This window comes from Seriola aureovittata, chromosome 23, assembly GCF_021018895.1.
Source record: "Seriola aureovittata isolate HTS-2021-v1 ecotype China chromosome 23, ASM2101889v1, whole genome shotgun sequence".
NCBI classification, from domain to species: domain Eukaryota; kingdom Metazoa; phylum Chordata; class Actinopteri; order Carangiformes; family Carangidae; genus Seriola; species Seriola aureovittata.
In genome coordinates this window covers 19,210,386-19,226,496 of record NC_079386.1, presented here as the reverse complement: position 1 = coordinate 19,226,496, position 16,111 = coordinate 19,210,386, and the positions used below count along the sequence as shown (strand labels likewise).

Genomic DNA, 16,111 nt, shown 5'->3' with positions numbered 1-16,111 from the left:
CACTGTTATTCCTATAGAGTCATGTGCTGACAAGACGCCCAGGGGTCTCCAGAAGCAGCAGACAGGTGCAGCCAGAAGTGATGTTCAGAGTGCAGGAGGACTTCCCTTTGGCCTCAAGGATAAAATATTAAAATGTACATATCTGTGTGACGCTTTCTTTCTTAAAGACATGAATTTGATACCAAGAACTTTCCAAATCACAGGAGCTGCAGTTTATTCGATGAAAATGTGTCACATTGTCGTGCATCGTTAGCATTAGCATTGTTAGCATTAGCATTGTTAGCATCATACCCGTTCACACTCACATTGTCATAATTTTTATATTTTTTCAGTGAAAACAAAATGCAAAAACCTCTGCAGCCCTATAACAGTGTATGAGCCACATCAATGAAATACCAACAGGCATCAAACATCATCGAAGTGTTTTTAACAGTGAATCTGCATCTTCCTCTGTACTTTGCTTCCACCTGCAGGTCAGGTGTCTCAGCTGCCACGTCCTGTATTAAAATAAAATGTGTCCTGTATTAAATCAACGCAATGTGTCCGTATTGATTGTAGTTCGTGTTGTAGTTGTTGTTGCATTTTCCTTCATGTTACGTCCTCAAAGTGCTGTGAAGAATGTAACGTCAGGTGACCTACAGGTTTATGGATTAGCAGCAGACTGACGAGCTGTGAACCAGGTGGTTTACCTGGAGGAGAACACATCATTAACCACAGCGCTGTGGGTTGGAGTCCGACCCGTGGCCCTGTGCTGCGTGTCATCCCGCTCTGATGAAGCAGGTAAAAACATCTGTCACATCTGCAGCTTCATGTTGTGCTGTGTGTCATCCCGTCTTCTCTAAAACTGTGAATCAGCATCAGGTTACATCTATTGTTACCTTTGATATTCAGTCATTTTGGGTCATAAGCACATAAAGGAATGTGTATTGGCTTTTTAAATTCTCACAAAATCACGTCAAAACATCACATCAGATAAAAGGTGAAACCCTACTCCGCTCTGATGAAGCAGGTAAAAACATCTGTCACATCTGCAGCTTCATGTTTATGCTTCATGTCTGGACCTTCAGCTGCTGTTCACACACATCACTCTGTCCTTTCAGCTTCAGTCCTTTTCATTTTCTTGTAAATCACGTGACTCCTCCCTCAGCTGTGTCACAGGTGGGCGTGGCATCAGAGTCTGAACGTCACATTGTAGCGTCGCTCTGAGATTCACAGAGAAATGAACATTAGGTTCAGAGGTAAGAGGTGAAGCTCCTCCCCTCTGGCAGCAGCAGGAACAGGTTGTGTGAGTATGTGTGGAGTCTGCAGTGATGCTTCCTGCTTCCTGTTTCCAGTCTGGACCTTCAGCTGCTGTTCACACACATCACTCTGTCCTTTCAGCTTCAGTCCTCTGCGTCTTCTTGTAAATCACGTGACTCCTCCCTCAGCTGTGTCACAGGTGGGCGTGGCGTCAGAGTCAAAGGAAGCTGCCCACAGATCATTGTACCTCGGTTATCTTCGGTCATAGTCCACTTACTGCCTTTCAGCTGCTTCACACTGCCTTCATCGATTCTCCAGGAAGCTGACGGTTATTAACCAGCAGAAGAAGAAGATGTTTTCTTCAGTGCTGATCGTCTCTGTGTGTCTCCTCACCTGTCTCCTGCCATGTGTGTCAGGTAAGCAGTGTGTGAGCGGATATATGGAGGAAAGAGAAAGTAGTTGAGCTTGTGGGGAAGTTACTGTAAAGACCCGTATCAGTCTCTGTGTGTGACGGAGTCTCTGAACATGGCGGCGCTTCACTTCCTCGTTACAGTCGATATCAAAGCGAACATCAAGTGTGTTTCAGAGGTTTATGTCAGAGAGGAAGACCAAGTCCTGGTCTGGGATCAGATGGGTCACTGAGGACGAGCTTTAGGCTCCTGGTGTCACGGTGCGTTCAGGTGTAGTGGGACAGGGGCGCTGCCTCGTGTGATGGCGGAGATACCGTCTCTTCCTGGTTAGCGGCGGCGGCAGCTGCACTTGGTGGATCAGATCTTTCCCGCTCAGCCCTGGTTGTTCCACACTACTTACAACCAGGTGGTCAAATCTGACCCGTCTGAATTCATGAACAAGCACTGAAGCAACACTAACGATCATCCAGCGAGATGTTTCATCTGCTCAGTAACTTCTCATTCATCCATAACCATAAACTGTGTATAAAGTTCACTGCTTTATGTTTAATGTGCTGAAGGCCACATGTCACTCTGAGGACCAGCTGTGTTTACTGAACATTTCTTCTCAGTCTGACACAAGTAAAATCAAATGGCAGATATCTACTCCTTCATCTCTTTAAAGTTGTGCTTTGGCCATATTTAAATGGACAGGGGCAGTGAGAGAGAGACAGCAGAGCTGGGAGGGAGATGATCACCTGCAGGAAACGGCTTGATTCAAACCCAGTCCTTCTTTTAAACTGCTGTTTATCAATGTTTCCATTTTAACATCCTGTTTATTGCATCTTCTTAACGACGAATTTCTCATTAAATCATATAAAACATACAAAATAAACGTGTCCCCGACAGTTACAAGAGAACAAGCCAATGAAAACCTTTGTCCCCAGGTGTCTCTGTTTTCCTCACGTGAAACTACAGAGGTGTTTGGGTCCCACAGCTGATCTCTGATCTCATCAGGTCATGTGACTACAAATGTGTGTAAACAGATCAATGCAGCTCAGATCTTTGCAGGTTGTTAAGTTTCATCATCATCATCATCATCATCACCAGTTAGCTCAGATCATGGAGGTTCTGTGGTGAACCTTCAAAATAAAAGTATTTGATAAAGAACTGGGTCACTGACTTTTACTTCCTGTTTCTCTCTGGACTTTTTCTTGTGATTCAGGTGAAGAGACGAAGGTGAAACCTGGAGAAAACGTCACTCTTCAGTGTCGAGGTCCCAGAGATGCTGAAATCAAAGTGATAAAGTGGATCAGACCTGACCTGAAGTCAGAGGATTACGTCTTCTTCTACAGAGACAAACGGATTTACGAAAAATACCAGCTTCCATCTTATCGTGGTCGAGTGGAGCTGACAGATCCAGACATGAAGGACGGAAACATCTCTGTGATTCTGAAGAACGTCACCATCAACGACGCTGCAATATACGAGTGTCATGTTGGAATAAACGGAAATGATCCTCAGCTCATCAGCACCATCACCCTGAAGGTTGTAGACTCAGGTGAGTTTGTACAAGTGAACCTGTCCACACCTGGAGCAGGACTCTACCTGAGAGGTGTGGTCAGACTGACTTCCCTCCTCATTCATTTGGTTTGTGTGTATTTCATGTTTGTGACTCCTGTGTTGACTGAGCTGATGTTCAGGTAGAGAGCGAGGGACAGGTGTCTGTACGAAGACAAGAGGCTGATGGTCAGTTAACACCACGGCTTCCTGTCCCACCTGCTCCTCACTGCAGGTGAAGACTGAACGGGTCTCACCTGTAGTCCTCAGCCCCGATCGACACGACTCTAGAGACATCACTTCTTATTAGTCTTGTGTGTGTCGGTCGAGACCGGTGGGCGCTCGCTCTGATTGGCTGCTCTGTTTTCCCTCCTTTAATCCCAGTAAACGTCACAGCTGCACCTGGACAGACTGTCTCTCTGCCGTGTCGAGCTGCCAGAGACACAGACATCACAGTTGTAGAGTGGAGCAGAGCTGAGCCGGAACCAGAACATGTGTTTCTGTACCGGGACAAGAAGCCTGATCCACAGAACCAGAGTCCGTCTTTTCAGAACCGGGTGGAGCTGAGGGACAGACAGATGAAGGACGGGGACGTGTCTCTGACTCTGAAGAACGTGACGAGAAAGGACTCAGGAAGATACGAGTGTCGAGTCCAGACAGAAGCAAACTCCTTACCTGAGCCCGTCAGCATCATCCACCTGGATGTTCATCAGAAAGGTGAGTCAGTCTCAGGTGAGTCAGTCTCAGGTGAGTCAGTAGAATCTCAGGTGAGTCAGACTCAAGTGAGTCAGTAGAATCTCAGGTGAGTCAGTAGAATCTCAGGTGAGTCAGACTCAGGTGAGCCAGTCTCAGGTGAGTCAGTCTCAGGTGAGTCAGTAGAATCTCAGGTGAGTCAGACTCAGGTGAGTCGGACTCAAGTGAGTCAGTAGAATCTCAGGTGAGCCAGTCTCAGGTGAGTCAGTCGAATCTCAGGTGAGTCGGACTCAGGTGAGTCAGTAGAATCTCAGGTGAGTCAGTCTCGGGTGAGTCGGACTCAGGTGAGTCAGTAGAATCTCAGGTGAGTCAGACTCAGGTGAGTCGGACTCAGGTGAGTAAGTAGAATCTCAGGTGAGTCAGACTCAGGTGAGTCAGACTCAGGTGAGTCGGACTCAGGTGAGTCGGACTCAGGTGAGTCAGTAGAATCTCAGGTGAGTCGGACTCAGGTGAGTCAGTCTCAGGTGAGTCAGTAGAGTCTCAGGTGAGTCAGGTGAGTCAGTAGAATCTCAGGTGAGTCAGTCTCAGGTGAGTCCTGGTGCAGCTGCTTCCTGGTTGTTGATGTGAGAGTGAACCATCACAGACCAGATGTTTGTGTTTTCTCCAGATGTTGTTGATGAGACTTTGTAGAGAACAGCTGGTCTGAGTCATGTGATCAAAGTGCAGTAGATAATGTCTGTCTCATCACCCACCTGACAGCTGATACCTCACACCTGCTTCTCTCTGCAGGTATCACAGAGGAGAGAGGAGACGAGGAGGGAGGAGACAAGGAGGAAAACAGCAGAGGACGTGTTGGACTGGGAGTCGGTCTGTCAGTTGCTGCTCTGCTTGTTGTTGTTGTTGTTGTTGTTTTGATGATCTATAGGAAACGTAAACGACACAGAGCAGCTGTCATATGAACCTGCTGATAGAACAGCTGTTTCTCAGCCGGTCTGAAGAGTCTCAGATCTGTTTCCTGTTTCCTGTTTCTCTCTGATCCATGAAGAAGAAAAGAATCAGAGTCTGAAGGAAACAGAGACATAAAGTTCAGATGAACAAACTCCATCAGAGAGAAGCTTCTGCTCTGTGACTGATCCACTGGTGGAAATGAAGAGACGCATACAGAGACATTCTGTTCCCATGACAACAAGTGAACCTGTCCACACCTGGAGCAGGACTCTACCTGGGAGGTGTGGTCAGTGACATCACTCCTGGTTCATTTGGTTTGTATGTATTTCATGTTTCTGTCTCCTGTGTTGATTTAAGAGGCTCAGCTCAGGTGAAGCTGCAGCGTCACTTTAAATGTTGCTGCAGCAAGGAATTGTGGGACGGCATTTCTGTTTCCTAAAGGAGATAAGGAAGGAAGCAGTGAAGCTCCTTTCCTCCGCTCTGATCATGAAGCTGCTCAAAGACTCTGAACCTTCAGGAGAAAAAGAGTTTGACCTTTGTGACCCCGCCCACCACACACCTGTTTCTTTTTCCTGAGAGGAAGAGGAGGAGAGGAAGAGGAGGAGAGGGAGAGGAGGAGGAGGTGAGAGAGAGGAGAAGAGGAAGAGGAGAGGGAGTGGAGGAGGAGGAGAAGAAGAAGAGAAGGAGAGTGAGAGAGGAAGAGGATGTGAGAGAGGAAGAGGAGGAGAAGAAGAAGAGAAGGAGAGGAAGAGGAGAAGGAGAGTGAGAGAGGAAGAGGATGTGAGAGTGAGGAAGGTTTCTCTCCAGTCGTGTCACAGTCTCCTCGTGTTGTTCTGAGCTCAGTGATGAAGAGGAGAGTAAAAGCTTCATCACTGAATCCTCCATTAAAGAATCAAATGAAGCTCTGATTTTATTTAGTGATAAACTCAAACAGGAAACTATTCCTCTGATGTATATGTTCTATCTACTGATCGTTGTTATTGATCACTTGATTGTGAACTCTTTTGTCCCTGTCAGGATCCTGTAGGAATGATGAGTCAGTGTTTCCAGGTGTCTGATTGGTCAGTAGTTTGGCAGTTGTCAGTTAACCTGCGCCAGGTCAGGAGTTCATGAGTTCAGGGACCAGGTGACTCTGGGAAATGAAGTCAGGATCTGTTCTGTTGGTTACAGCTGCTTTATTTCCTGGTTGTATCTGTGTTGGTCTCAGCAGCAGAAGAACCAGCTGTTCAGACGTTTACGTCTCATTATGATAAAGTGTGTGAAATGTAAATAATAATAATTCTAACTCTTCTGTGTGAATAAATGTTCATACAGTATTTTAATATAACCTGTGAGTATGGAGCTAAAAGTAGTCTGAGCTGTTGAACATGTTGCTGCAGGTGTGATCTGAACCAGCACACCTGAGCAGCTGCTGTTTTATAGTGGTTCTGTTCAGTATGAGAGCTGTAGCTGTAGGTTCTGTTCACCTCAGATCTACGTCCAGACGCAGCTGATACAAACATGCTCACTGTTTTCTATCAGTTCTACTGTCACTTGAATAAAAGTCACTGCGATGTGGAAATCACACATTTGTTTATGGAGGTCACATGATGTTTCTCTGTCTGTGTGGGAGGAGCTTAATCAGTCATCTCTCCGATGAGTCACAGGATTCAAAAGTGAAAGTGTTCTAACTGACTATAAACAATTAGATTCAATGAATAATTATCTTAAAAAGAGGAAATGTTGTGTTAGAATAAACAAGCACCAGCCTCCATCTTTACTGAGCCGTCTGATCAGGTTTCATTTGATCCATCAGCAGGTTCAAACCTGCCTCCTCCTCCTGTCACTCAACCATGAGACTGTTTTGAATTCAGATGTGGAGGAAGTATTTCAGCTGCTGTCGCCCTCAGGGCTGATGATGAATCTCTGGAGGTGGGTCTTTGTTGTCTCTGTGTTGGCACCATTTTGTTTCCTGTTACCTCTGGACTCTGTGCCGAGTTACTGAGCAACAAGAACAACCGGTAACAGGTTTAATTAGCAGCGTTCTCAGATGAGTCATAATGATGATAATAACTTTATTTATGGAACTTTTCTTAATAGAGTTACAACATGGTAAAACCAGATAAAAGAAAAGTCCAAAGCACCTGAGCAACATAAAAACATCTCAAATCATCATTATGAAAAAAGATCGGACAGTCAAAGACATAAAATATAAAAAAACAATATTAATGAAACACGTATCAGACGTCACCAGAGGCTGAGACAAAGAAACGTGTTTGAAGAAGAGATTTAAAGGAAGTTAAAAGCCTTAAATATATTTATAAACATCATTTATATATGGAAATTACATGTTACTTTGTGTATGGGAGGATTTAATGTCAGAAAGGCCAGAGTCAGGAGGCCGCTAGGATCCGTGGGCTGTAGACGAATAAATAACTGGGTGTCATCAACATAGAAATGATCATAGACGACAAGATGAAACAGTTCAGAGACTGAATATGAAATATAAATAAAACAGATAAAAACATTAATGCATTCAAAGCAGGAAGAGACATTTTACTGCATCAGAATCAGTTTATAGTTACTACTTATAGTTATTACTATATTATTATATTGATAATATAAAGTTCTGGACCTCTGATTATGAACTGAATCCTCCTGCACTGTTTCAGCTCAGAACAAGATGATTTATGTCGTGGGATGTTCAGTGTCTTGTCTCAGAGGTTTTCTACCTGTGGTCTGCCGCCCTCTGCTGGTCTGAGAGAGGTACTGCAGGTGTTCAATAATGTAGTTTCACTGTGGGAATCACTTTTATTTTTAACACATGTCCATGTTTAAATAATTGTTTTAAGGATGATAAAATTCATGTATAATTATAAAAGGTAGAAAAAGTGACTTTTTAGGTCACATTAAAGGTCTGTCCTCCTAATTAATTACCGTAACGTTGCCGGAAAGTGATTGCTGTTGTTGGAATCTGCTTCAGGTCACGGTGAAGCTGACACCATAGCAACAGTAACTAAGAGGGGAGGGGTCTTAGGGAAGGCTCTGTTCATCCCAAACGAGCTTTCCTGTGCCCGCGAGATGAGAGGAGATCGCGAGAATTTAAAGTGGCGCCAACAGACAGGGCCGAGGCAGGACGTCGGCCGGGACCACAACAAGAACGGGACAATGGAGCAGAACCAGGACTTCTGTGATACCTCGATTAAAGAGGAGAAGCAGGACCTGGATCTCGAGGAGCAGGACTACAAGACTGCGATGAAGGAGGAGGACCGGGCCCCGGATCCAGTCGACCAGCACCACTGCAATGGCGGGATTAAGGAGGAGAGTTTTATCGAGCAGGACCACAAGACCGAGATCAAAGAGGAGAACCAGGACCCGTATTTCTCCAACCAGGACCAGGACAAAACCGAGACAAAGGAGGAGAACCAGAACCAGGACGAGGACCACCAGAGCACCGAGCGCGCTGGTCCCAACGGTCGGCAGGTCGGTGTCCATGTTTGATCCGTTTGTTTTTGTGGCATCAACGGTGTTTGTTCATGTGGTTTCCGGTTTCATGTAGAAAATGAGTCACGGTTAAATTGGTCGCAGGAGAGACACAAACTGTCCAACAACAACAACAACAACAACATGGCGTCTTTATACGTTTGTATTTTTCTCCCTCATAAAAACGAACCGTCTTGAAACACGGTCGAAGACTCACGGAACTTTGCACACGCGCCAGTCCAGGTGCTCTTCCTGGTGGGCGTTGCAAAATGACTCGACAGCGCCTCCTATGAATTTCAACTCCTCTCCTAGAGAATTAATCAGATCAACATCATATTTGTTCAGTCTCTTAAAATCGTTGTGATAAATTCAGAAGCTTTTGGGGTTTCATCCTTCTCACAGCGGAGCAACATATTTTCATATTTCGCCATGAAAAATGAACCTCTTATAACTCCAGCGCACATTGTCCAAACTGCCATAAACTTTATATGTTTGACAGGAGTCCTGGCCTGAAGACATCTACATATATAATATCCAGTTATACTCATAGCGCCACCCAGGGGCAACAGGAAATATGTTCTGATTTACTCCTCTGGCAGGTTGAACACACACTTCGTTTTTATTGAAGGGTGTGTAACTCTATTATAAACTGTCCAATCTGCCCCAAAGGTCAGAAGATGCTTAAGACTCCAATGATCATATACTGTGCATGGCTCATTTATATAAACGAGACTTAAAAATATAAGCCAGGATTTTACTTCATCTGCTATGATGGATTACGGCCCTGATACCTGAGGTCTGATGTCCAATAACCCAACACCCGACCCGAGGTCCATCAATGTAGCTTGTATAAGTATTTTGGTGCCACTGATGATTTAGTCTGGGGATGTTAGAAAATTGAAATAGAATATGTGGCTTCTGACAACTTGCTCCACCATTAGATCTAATTGTCTCCCTCCATCTTTCTTTCTGACTGTCTTTGTCACCATAGAAACGGAGACTCCCAAGGACTCGTCAGATCAGACGTCCCCAAATTTCACAGTTACCTCGCCAGCGTAAGTCCACCCCCGACCACCACCACTACTACTGCTACGACTACTACCACTCAGGCCCGGCCATGGGTGACAGTTATTTTCTTCATAAAATAAAGTTCATTGCTTCATCCACACAAGTCTCAGACAAGAGAAATAACAAAGACACAAGGCTGCACACTGACACCGGAGAGAGGCCACGCAGCTCTGCTCAGTGTGGAGCAGCGTTTATCATGTCGGCAGGATATTTGCTGACTGTAATATCTGATCTATATTTTAGGTACGCAAAGGTCTGCAAGGAAGAGGAAGTTCCCAGATGACGGCGAGAAGGACGGGAGTGATTCGGAGGGCGAGAACAATGAAGACAACCTTTTAGATTAGTGAGTATCTAAAACTTCTAGTTTTTATTGTGATTGTACGTTTTAATTTAGTCTTTTATCAAGCTTGTAAACAAATTCAATTTAATTGAGATTACATTTACAACTTCCTCTGTACATTTCTCTGCTGTTTTTGTTTCATACTTTCTTTGTCAACATAACTACTTGCCTTATGCCATTAAACTCCATTTAAATTGAAGTGTATATTTTGCCAACAATAGTGATGATAGTGGTTCAGACTGGCAGCCTTCGTCAAGTCCGCCCCCTCAGCGCAATACTCTGAAGCGGCGGCGCTCCTCTGCAGCCACCAGCACACCTGGACGTCCACGTGCTGCCAGAGGTGGTCGGGGGAAAGGTAAAAGAGGAAGACCACCAAGCGCACCACCAGACTCGAACACTAAGGTAAATGAGTCTCCAAGTTTATGTTTAAGTTACAACAGTCAGAAAGAAAAGGCTTGCTGGATCACCAGAGAGCGTTTGTACAAATATTCAACAAACAGTTGACAGTTTCTTTAATATTTGAACATCTAACGTTCAATAATATATGTTAATTTTTTCATTTTTATTTTCTGTTTACGTTGCTATTACAAAGAAATTAGGTTGTTGTGTTGAACTTGCCACTGAGTTCGATTGTTAATGTCTAAGAATTTTGCTTTAAGAAATTAAGTAACTGATGCTGTGGTTTGTGGATAATGTAAAATTGATATAGTGTATATGGTTTCTAGACAAAAAAGCTTCACCATCAGATCTAATGCTCTTTCTCTCTGTATGTCTCTCTGTCACCATAGAAACGCAGGAAAAGAGTGAACACTAAAGCGAAAGTTAAGACTAAAAGGAGGAGGCGTAACTGTGACCAGACTGTGATGCCTTCAGGTAACTGAAAACTCCACCAACACATTCACACTGCAGAGAGACCATACAACTGTGACCGATGTGGCGCAGTTTAACCTGGTCGATATAAAAGCTTAAAGTTGTGTCAATATTAAGAAGCTGCACATGGTTAAGTTTGAGTAGATCTTCCACGACTCGACCGTTGGGTTTATTGTATAGGAACCGTAAGCACAGAAGTGTAATTCATTCAGATTTACTTGCATCTTAAAACCAGCGAGATGGCAAAACAGTGGTGATTCACCACCTTTGAAGCCGTGGTGTTGTCTGATCTTCATTCTATCCCTTGGGCTGGGCAATTAATCTAATTTTAGTGAAGATGACACCTATTCTGAAAAGTCAATGATGATTTTCTTGCAGTTGTAGAATGTGCTGTTATTGACTATTGGCTTCATCAGTCGTTCTCATTATAGACAGGAACCTGTTCACCTGAGTAAAGGCTCGACTATGTGGTGACTGAAATGTGTTCTCTACATGTAGAAGTGCCTGAGTCTCTGCAGAAGAAGAAGTTATCCACAGACAGCACTTTAATAATCGCTTCCTCTGACGACAGCGAGGACAGCGAGTACGATTCGGAGAGAGAGACCATGTTCGCCAACGGCATGGATAATATTTTAGATCAGTGAGTATCTCAAATTATCTTTTACTTTTTGTTGTGATTTTATTTTTTGATGAATTTAGTTTTGAGTTTCACTTCCTGTATATTTACTGTTTTGTATAAACTGTCTTTATCGAGCTTGTAAACAAAGACATGGAGACTTGTGAATGACTTGATATCACGGGATATTCTTACGATTCTTCTGTTCATGGAGGAAGCTGCTCGGCTTACTTCAGCCACTCTCGCACAGAGCCGAGGATATAGTTGAAATGTGTGAGAGCAAGTTGGAATGAAATAAAAAAACATAAACAAACTCAGGGTGTGGCTGGAAAAGGAAGCAAACCAGAGCGGCGTGATTCCTTATATAGACAGATCTCCGTGGCGGTACGAGCAGCTTCCTTGTGTCTAGATTTACATAACTTTGTATTTTTGGAACCAATTTCAGCTAATAATTGTATGGTGTTTTTTTCTAGGTCAGCAAGTGACTTCACTGACTCAGACTGTGAGCGTGACGTTCTGGGAACCTCGTCCTCTGTTCGGCGCAGTAAGCTGAAGCGTAAACACTCCTCTGCTACACCCGCTAACTCCGATGCTGCGGGTGGAAAGGGAAAATCACCCAGGTCATCGGCCTCGTCTCAGTTCAGCCACACAGACCAGCCGTGGAGAACTGTTGATGATGAGGATGTCGAGCCCGCCGCACTGGCCTTCATGCCCATCAGACAGCCGGGGCCGCAGCAGGAAACCAGGCAAGCTCGCACTCCACTAGATTTCTTCAAACTCTTTTTTACCGACGCCGTGTTCAGGACTTTGTTGAAGAACACCAATGCGTACGGTGCGAAGAAGCAGGAAGGGAGTAAAACAGCGTGGCGTGACCTCACCGTCAATGACCTGTTCTCCTATCTTGCAATGGTGGTTTACATGGGCTTAGTGAAGTGCTCTGCCATGGTGGACTACTGGAAAGGATCCCGACTCTACAACTTCCCATTGCCGGCCTCCATCATATCACGGAATAAATTCTTGAACATTTGCCGAACTCTACACATCAGCAGCATTAAAGACGACGAGAAGAATGACGCCAAGAGGGGGACGCCGGAGTATGACCGTCTGTGCAAGATAAAGCCGCTCTACAATCAGATCGTCAAAGCCTGCAAGACGCACTTCCAACCCGGTCAGCACATTTCAATCGATGAGAGGATGGTGGCGTCGAAGGCCAAAATCTCCATGAAGCAGTACGTCCGCAACAAGCCCATGAAGTGGGGGTACAAGCTGTTTGTACTGGCCGATTCCAGTTGTGGCTACACGTGGAATTTCCATGTGTATGAGGGCAAGTCATCGGTCACTGGGAAAGGGATGAGCTACGACTCGGTGATGTCCCTCATGGAGTTCGATAACCTGGGTACAGGTTATCATCTCTATGTTGACAACTTCTACACCAGTACTCACCTTTTCCAGGACCTGTTGGCCAAAAAGGTCGGGGCCTGCGGCACTTTCCATCGAAACAGAGTTGGTTTCCCCAAGAACCAGGCCAACGATTTCACCAGGGACACCGCCAGAGGCACCATGAGGTGGATCAGGGACGGCGATCTGCTTTTCGTGAAGTGGATGGACACCCGAGAGGTCGCCATGTGTTCCACCATCCACAAGGCCTACAGCGGTGACGTCGTCCACAGACGAGTAAAGAGAGCGGGGAACTGGGTGAAGACCGACGTCCCTATTCCCGCCCCAGTCAGGGAGTACAACCAACACATGGGAGGGGTCGACTTGTCCGACGCTCTCATTGGGTATTACAGTGTCATACACAAGACCAGGAAGTGGTACCGGACCTTTTTCTACCACTTCCTGGACATAGCTGTGGTGAACGCCTACATTCTATATACAAAATGCGAGAGCGCTCCCGCCATGACGCAGAAAGAATTCCGGCAGGCGCTCGTCGAGGAGCTTGCCAACAAAGGCTCTGTGTCCAGCTCGATACCTAAAAACTCCAGGTACATCGCCCCCTGTGGCCCAATGGCTCCACACAAGCTGCGATACTTCACGGTCGGACAGAACATTCCCAAACGGGACGCGAGCACCGCCGGAAGAAGGTGCTGCGTGCTCTGCCACAGGAAGACGCCGGTTCACTGCGTCACCTGTGAGGTGGCCTTGTGTTTTGTGGCACAGAGGGACTGCTTCAACACCTGGCACACACAGAAAGGTCTGTAGGTGTGAGGCAGCTTTCAGGAGGTCACACGACCTGATGCCCCCGCCGACACATCTACACCGGAGAGAAACCGCACAGCTGTGACGAACGCACGCCAAGGCAACGAAATGAGCATTGACATGCTCACACTGGATGATAAAGACTTTACTGGTCTGATCGATGTGAAATGAGACATTTCCTGGACGTCGCCACTGTCGCCTCCTTCCTGCTCGAGGGAATTTACAGACTGCAGAGCGAACCACCCGCCTCTCCGTCCACCGTCCTGCTGCAGCTGTAATGACGGGTGTAGCCCTCAGACATCAGACAGTGTGTTGTCTGTACAACAGTCACTGATCTGCTGCAGCACCAGAACACTTTGCGTCATTGCAGCAGAGAGCTGCCGTGGCGACTGGCACAGAAACAACACACAGATTTAGTCAAGCTCATTTCTGAGAGTTACTGAGTCAAGAAGAAACTTAAACATTTCCTGGTTCAGTTGAATCAGATGAAGATTTGCTGCTTTCCTGCTCTCATGTACTTTTATATGTGCAGCACCTCGGTGCTGTCGGAAGAATGAAACACACCTGACCTCAAAACTTTGGACTCTGGGAAACTGCATGAGACATTTTTCACTGTTGTAGCCGCTGAAACCAACTTTATACTTTCCTTTTTTTAATTCCTGTTTTCTATAAAGAATGAAGTGCTCTTCCCGCTACACTACATGTTTTAGTTCTTTTTAGTAACATTGTCATTGTACTGTATGTTTGATCTGTTCTGATATATAGTAGTGATAGTTTTTATTCAAGAAGCCAGTGTTCTCAGTGACTAACTCTGATTCCTGACCTCGGTCTGAGAGACTGGACTTCACTGTTCGTTGGTCTTTAAGTTGTTTTAATTTTTGAGACAAACTTGGACTAAACTTTAAGTTGTTCTATTTTTCAGACACTGAACTTTTCTGATCTTTTATTCTGCATGAAATATTCTTCATGGTTTTCTCAATAAATCTGTCAAAGTGAATGGAGGTCTCTGCTTCTTCTTTCACAAGATAAAAACATTTATTAAATCATCTCCTTCCTACTGCACCCATCAGGTCGTACTGACCCCCCCCCCCCCCAACAGAGTTTGGAAACTGCTGGACCTGTTTTATTCTGAAAACTCTGGGTTTGTGTTTTATTCTGAAAACTCCTGCTACAACTGTCTTTGCTGTTCCTCCTTCAGAGGATTTACTGCAGAGGAGACGATCTACTTCCTGTTTACACCGGCTCACACATGCTCAGTAGGTGTGTGTGTGTTGTTCTGGATGGAGATCGATTTCATTGTAAAATGAAAGTGTAATTGTGTGTGTTTCAGTAATTTAACTGTTACACGATTAGATTTCTGTATTTCTAGTGAAGGACGGGTTTGATCTGAACTCCAGCTGCACTCAATAATTAGTTCTCCGTTAAACTATGAAACAGCTTCTGTGTCGTCTCCTAATGTTCCTCCATGTCATCAATGAAACTGATTCACCTTTCCCTGAACAACGTCATTTGTCGGCAATTTCAATGACTGATAGATTGTATTGAATTCAGTCTTAAACACTGTGCCTGTTATTGTGCAGCAGCTGTGAGAAATACCAGAGAAAGAGGAAGAAACCTGCAGCATGTTGGATCAGCTGGAGGCTTTTCACTCGGTTATTGGGACGTCCTGATAATAAAGTTTTATTTCTTTAGGTTTTCAGCTTCCTTTAGAGACAGGACAGTAATGGTCAGGTGGAAAAAGGCTGAAGTAAAAGACACGTCCTGGTCAACAGTGACCCGAAGGTAATGCCATCCTGAGCAAGTATATCATCAGATCATGTGTTTCTGAGGTGTTCAGGCCCGAGTACAATAACTTCTGTGGTCGTGATGTTTCTTGAACAAGGAAACACGTGCGCCTACATCCTGGAGAACATTGGTGACTTGGTGTGCTCCTTGGTCGACCAGCTCTTTGCCATTTTCCAGTTTTCTTGTTCATACCTGCTTTTTTTTATTTTAACATACTGAGTGAGCAGAGCAACTACTTTTTATACCTCTGATGGTCAGCTGACGGATTGAAGTCGGCGCGGGCCTGCAAAGGAAGGCGAGAGTATAAACTTTACAGTCATTTGATTATATTTTATATATATATATACTGGAAGTAACGTTAAAAGTTTTTGTTATGAATAAGTATTTCTGATCAATCTTGACAAAGAAAAACATTAAAATACTATATAATAAGATTGTTTAATTTTCCACAATAAAAAAAGTGAAATTAATAAAGACAACAGAATGCGCTGGACAATGATTCAGTATCATGAAATACCAACGAATTATAGTAACAATATGATCATGTATTTACATCTTTCAGTTATTATGACTGTGATATCGACCTGTCTTGGTCCATGTTTTTTGAGTAGATATATATAGATAGATACTTTATTTATCTCCTTGGAGAAATTCATGTGTCCAGTAGATCATTGGTAATAATAATAACAGTGACAGGTCAGCTTGCTTAACTCTTTCCCTGACATCAACACTGGTCCAATCACAAAATAACTCCTACAATGAAGATGGATAAAGTGGTGAAAATTAATTAATTCTGAATCATCAGAAGGTTCATCCACGATCATTGATGTTAATGGTTATAAATGAATGAGAGTGGTTGTCAATCTTTGACGGGCAATATAGCTGAGATTACTAACGTGTTGTAACAACGGAACCAACGTGTTGTTCTATGTTTCACCAGGA

At 44.5% G+C, this 16,111-nt stretch overlaps 2 protein-coding genes across 3 annotated transcripts in view; both read left to right on the top strand.

Annotated features, from left to right (window-relative positions):
- LOC130164259 (piggyBac transposable element-derived protein 4-like) overlaps positions 1–14,381 on the top strand; it is a 30,456-nt gene extending 16,075 nt beyond the window's left edge. The window contains exons 2-8 of one of the 2 annotated variants that reach the window (XM_056368876.1): positions 7,724–8,291; positions 9,283–9,346; positions 9,603–9,702; positions 9,921–10,101; positions 10,488–10,572; positions 11,068–11,209; positions 11,659–14,381. In XM_056368876.1, the coding sequence (XP_056224851.1) occupies positions 7,890–8,291; positions 9,283–9,346; positions 9,603–9,702; positions 9,921–10,101; positions 10,488–10,572; positions 11,068–11,209; positions 11,659–13,387 (2,703 nt within the window). In that variant the 5' untranslated portion in view covers positions 7,724–7,889 and the 3' untranslated portion in view covers positions 13,388–14,381. Of the gene's footprint in view, positions 1–6,538; positions 8,292–9,282; positions 9,347–9,602; positions 9,703–9,920; positions 10,102–10,487; positions 10,573–11,067; positions 11,210–11,658 lie in introns of those variants that run through there. The other variant, XM_056368875.1, reaches the window with a different exon arrangement.
- On the top strand, positions 1,403–6,393 carry LOC130164328 (matrix remodeling-associated protein 8-like). The gene is made up of 4 exons (XM_056369000.1): positions 1,403–1,655; positions 2,854–3,189; positions 3,573–3,905; positions 4,671–6,393. Exons 1-4 carry the CDS (start codon positions 1,592–1,594, stop codon positions 4,838–4,840), a joined length of 903 nt encoding a protein of 300 aa, XP_056224975.1. The 5' UTR covers positions 1,403–1,591; the 3' UTR covers positions 4,841–6,393.
- Positions 14,382–16,111: the final 1,730 nt, after the last annotated feature.

Coding starts and splice junctions, on each gene's coding strand:
- LOC130164328 (XM_056369000.1), top strand. CDS start 1,592: ATGTTTTCTTCAGTGCTGATCGTCTCTGTGTGTCTCCTCACCTGTCTC. Junction 3,190..3,572: donor CCTGAAGGTTGTAGACTCAG/GTGAGTTTGTAC, acceptor CTTTAATCCCAG/TAAACGTCACAGCTGCACCT. Junction 3,906..4,670: donor CCTGGATGTTCATCAGAAAG/GTGAGTCAGTCT, acceptor TTCTCTCTGCAG/GTATCACAGAGGAGAGAGGA.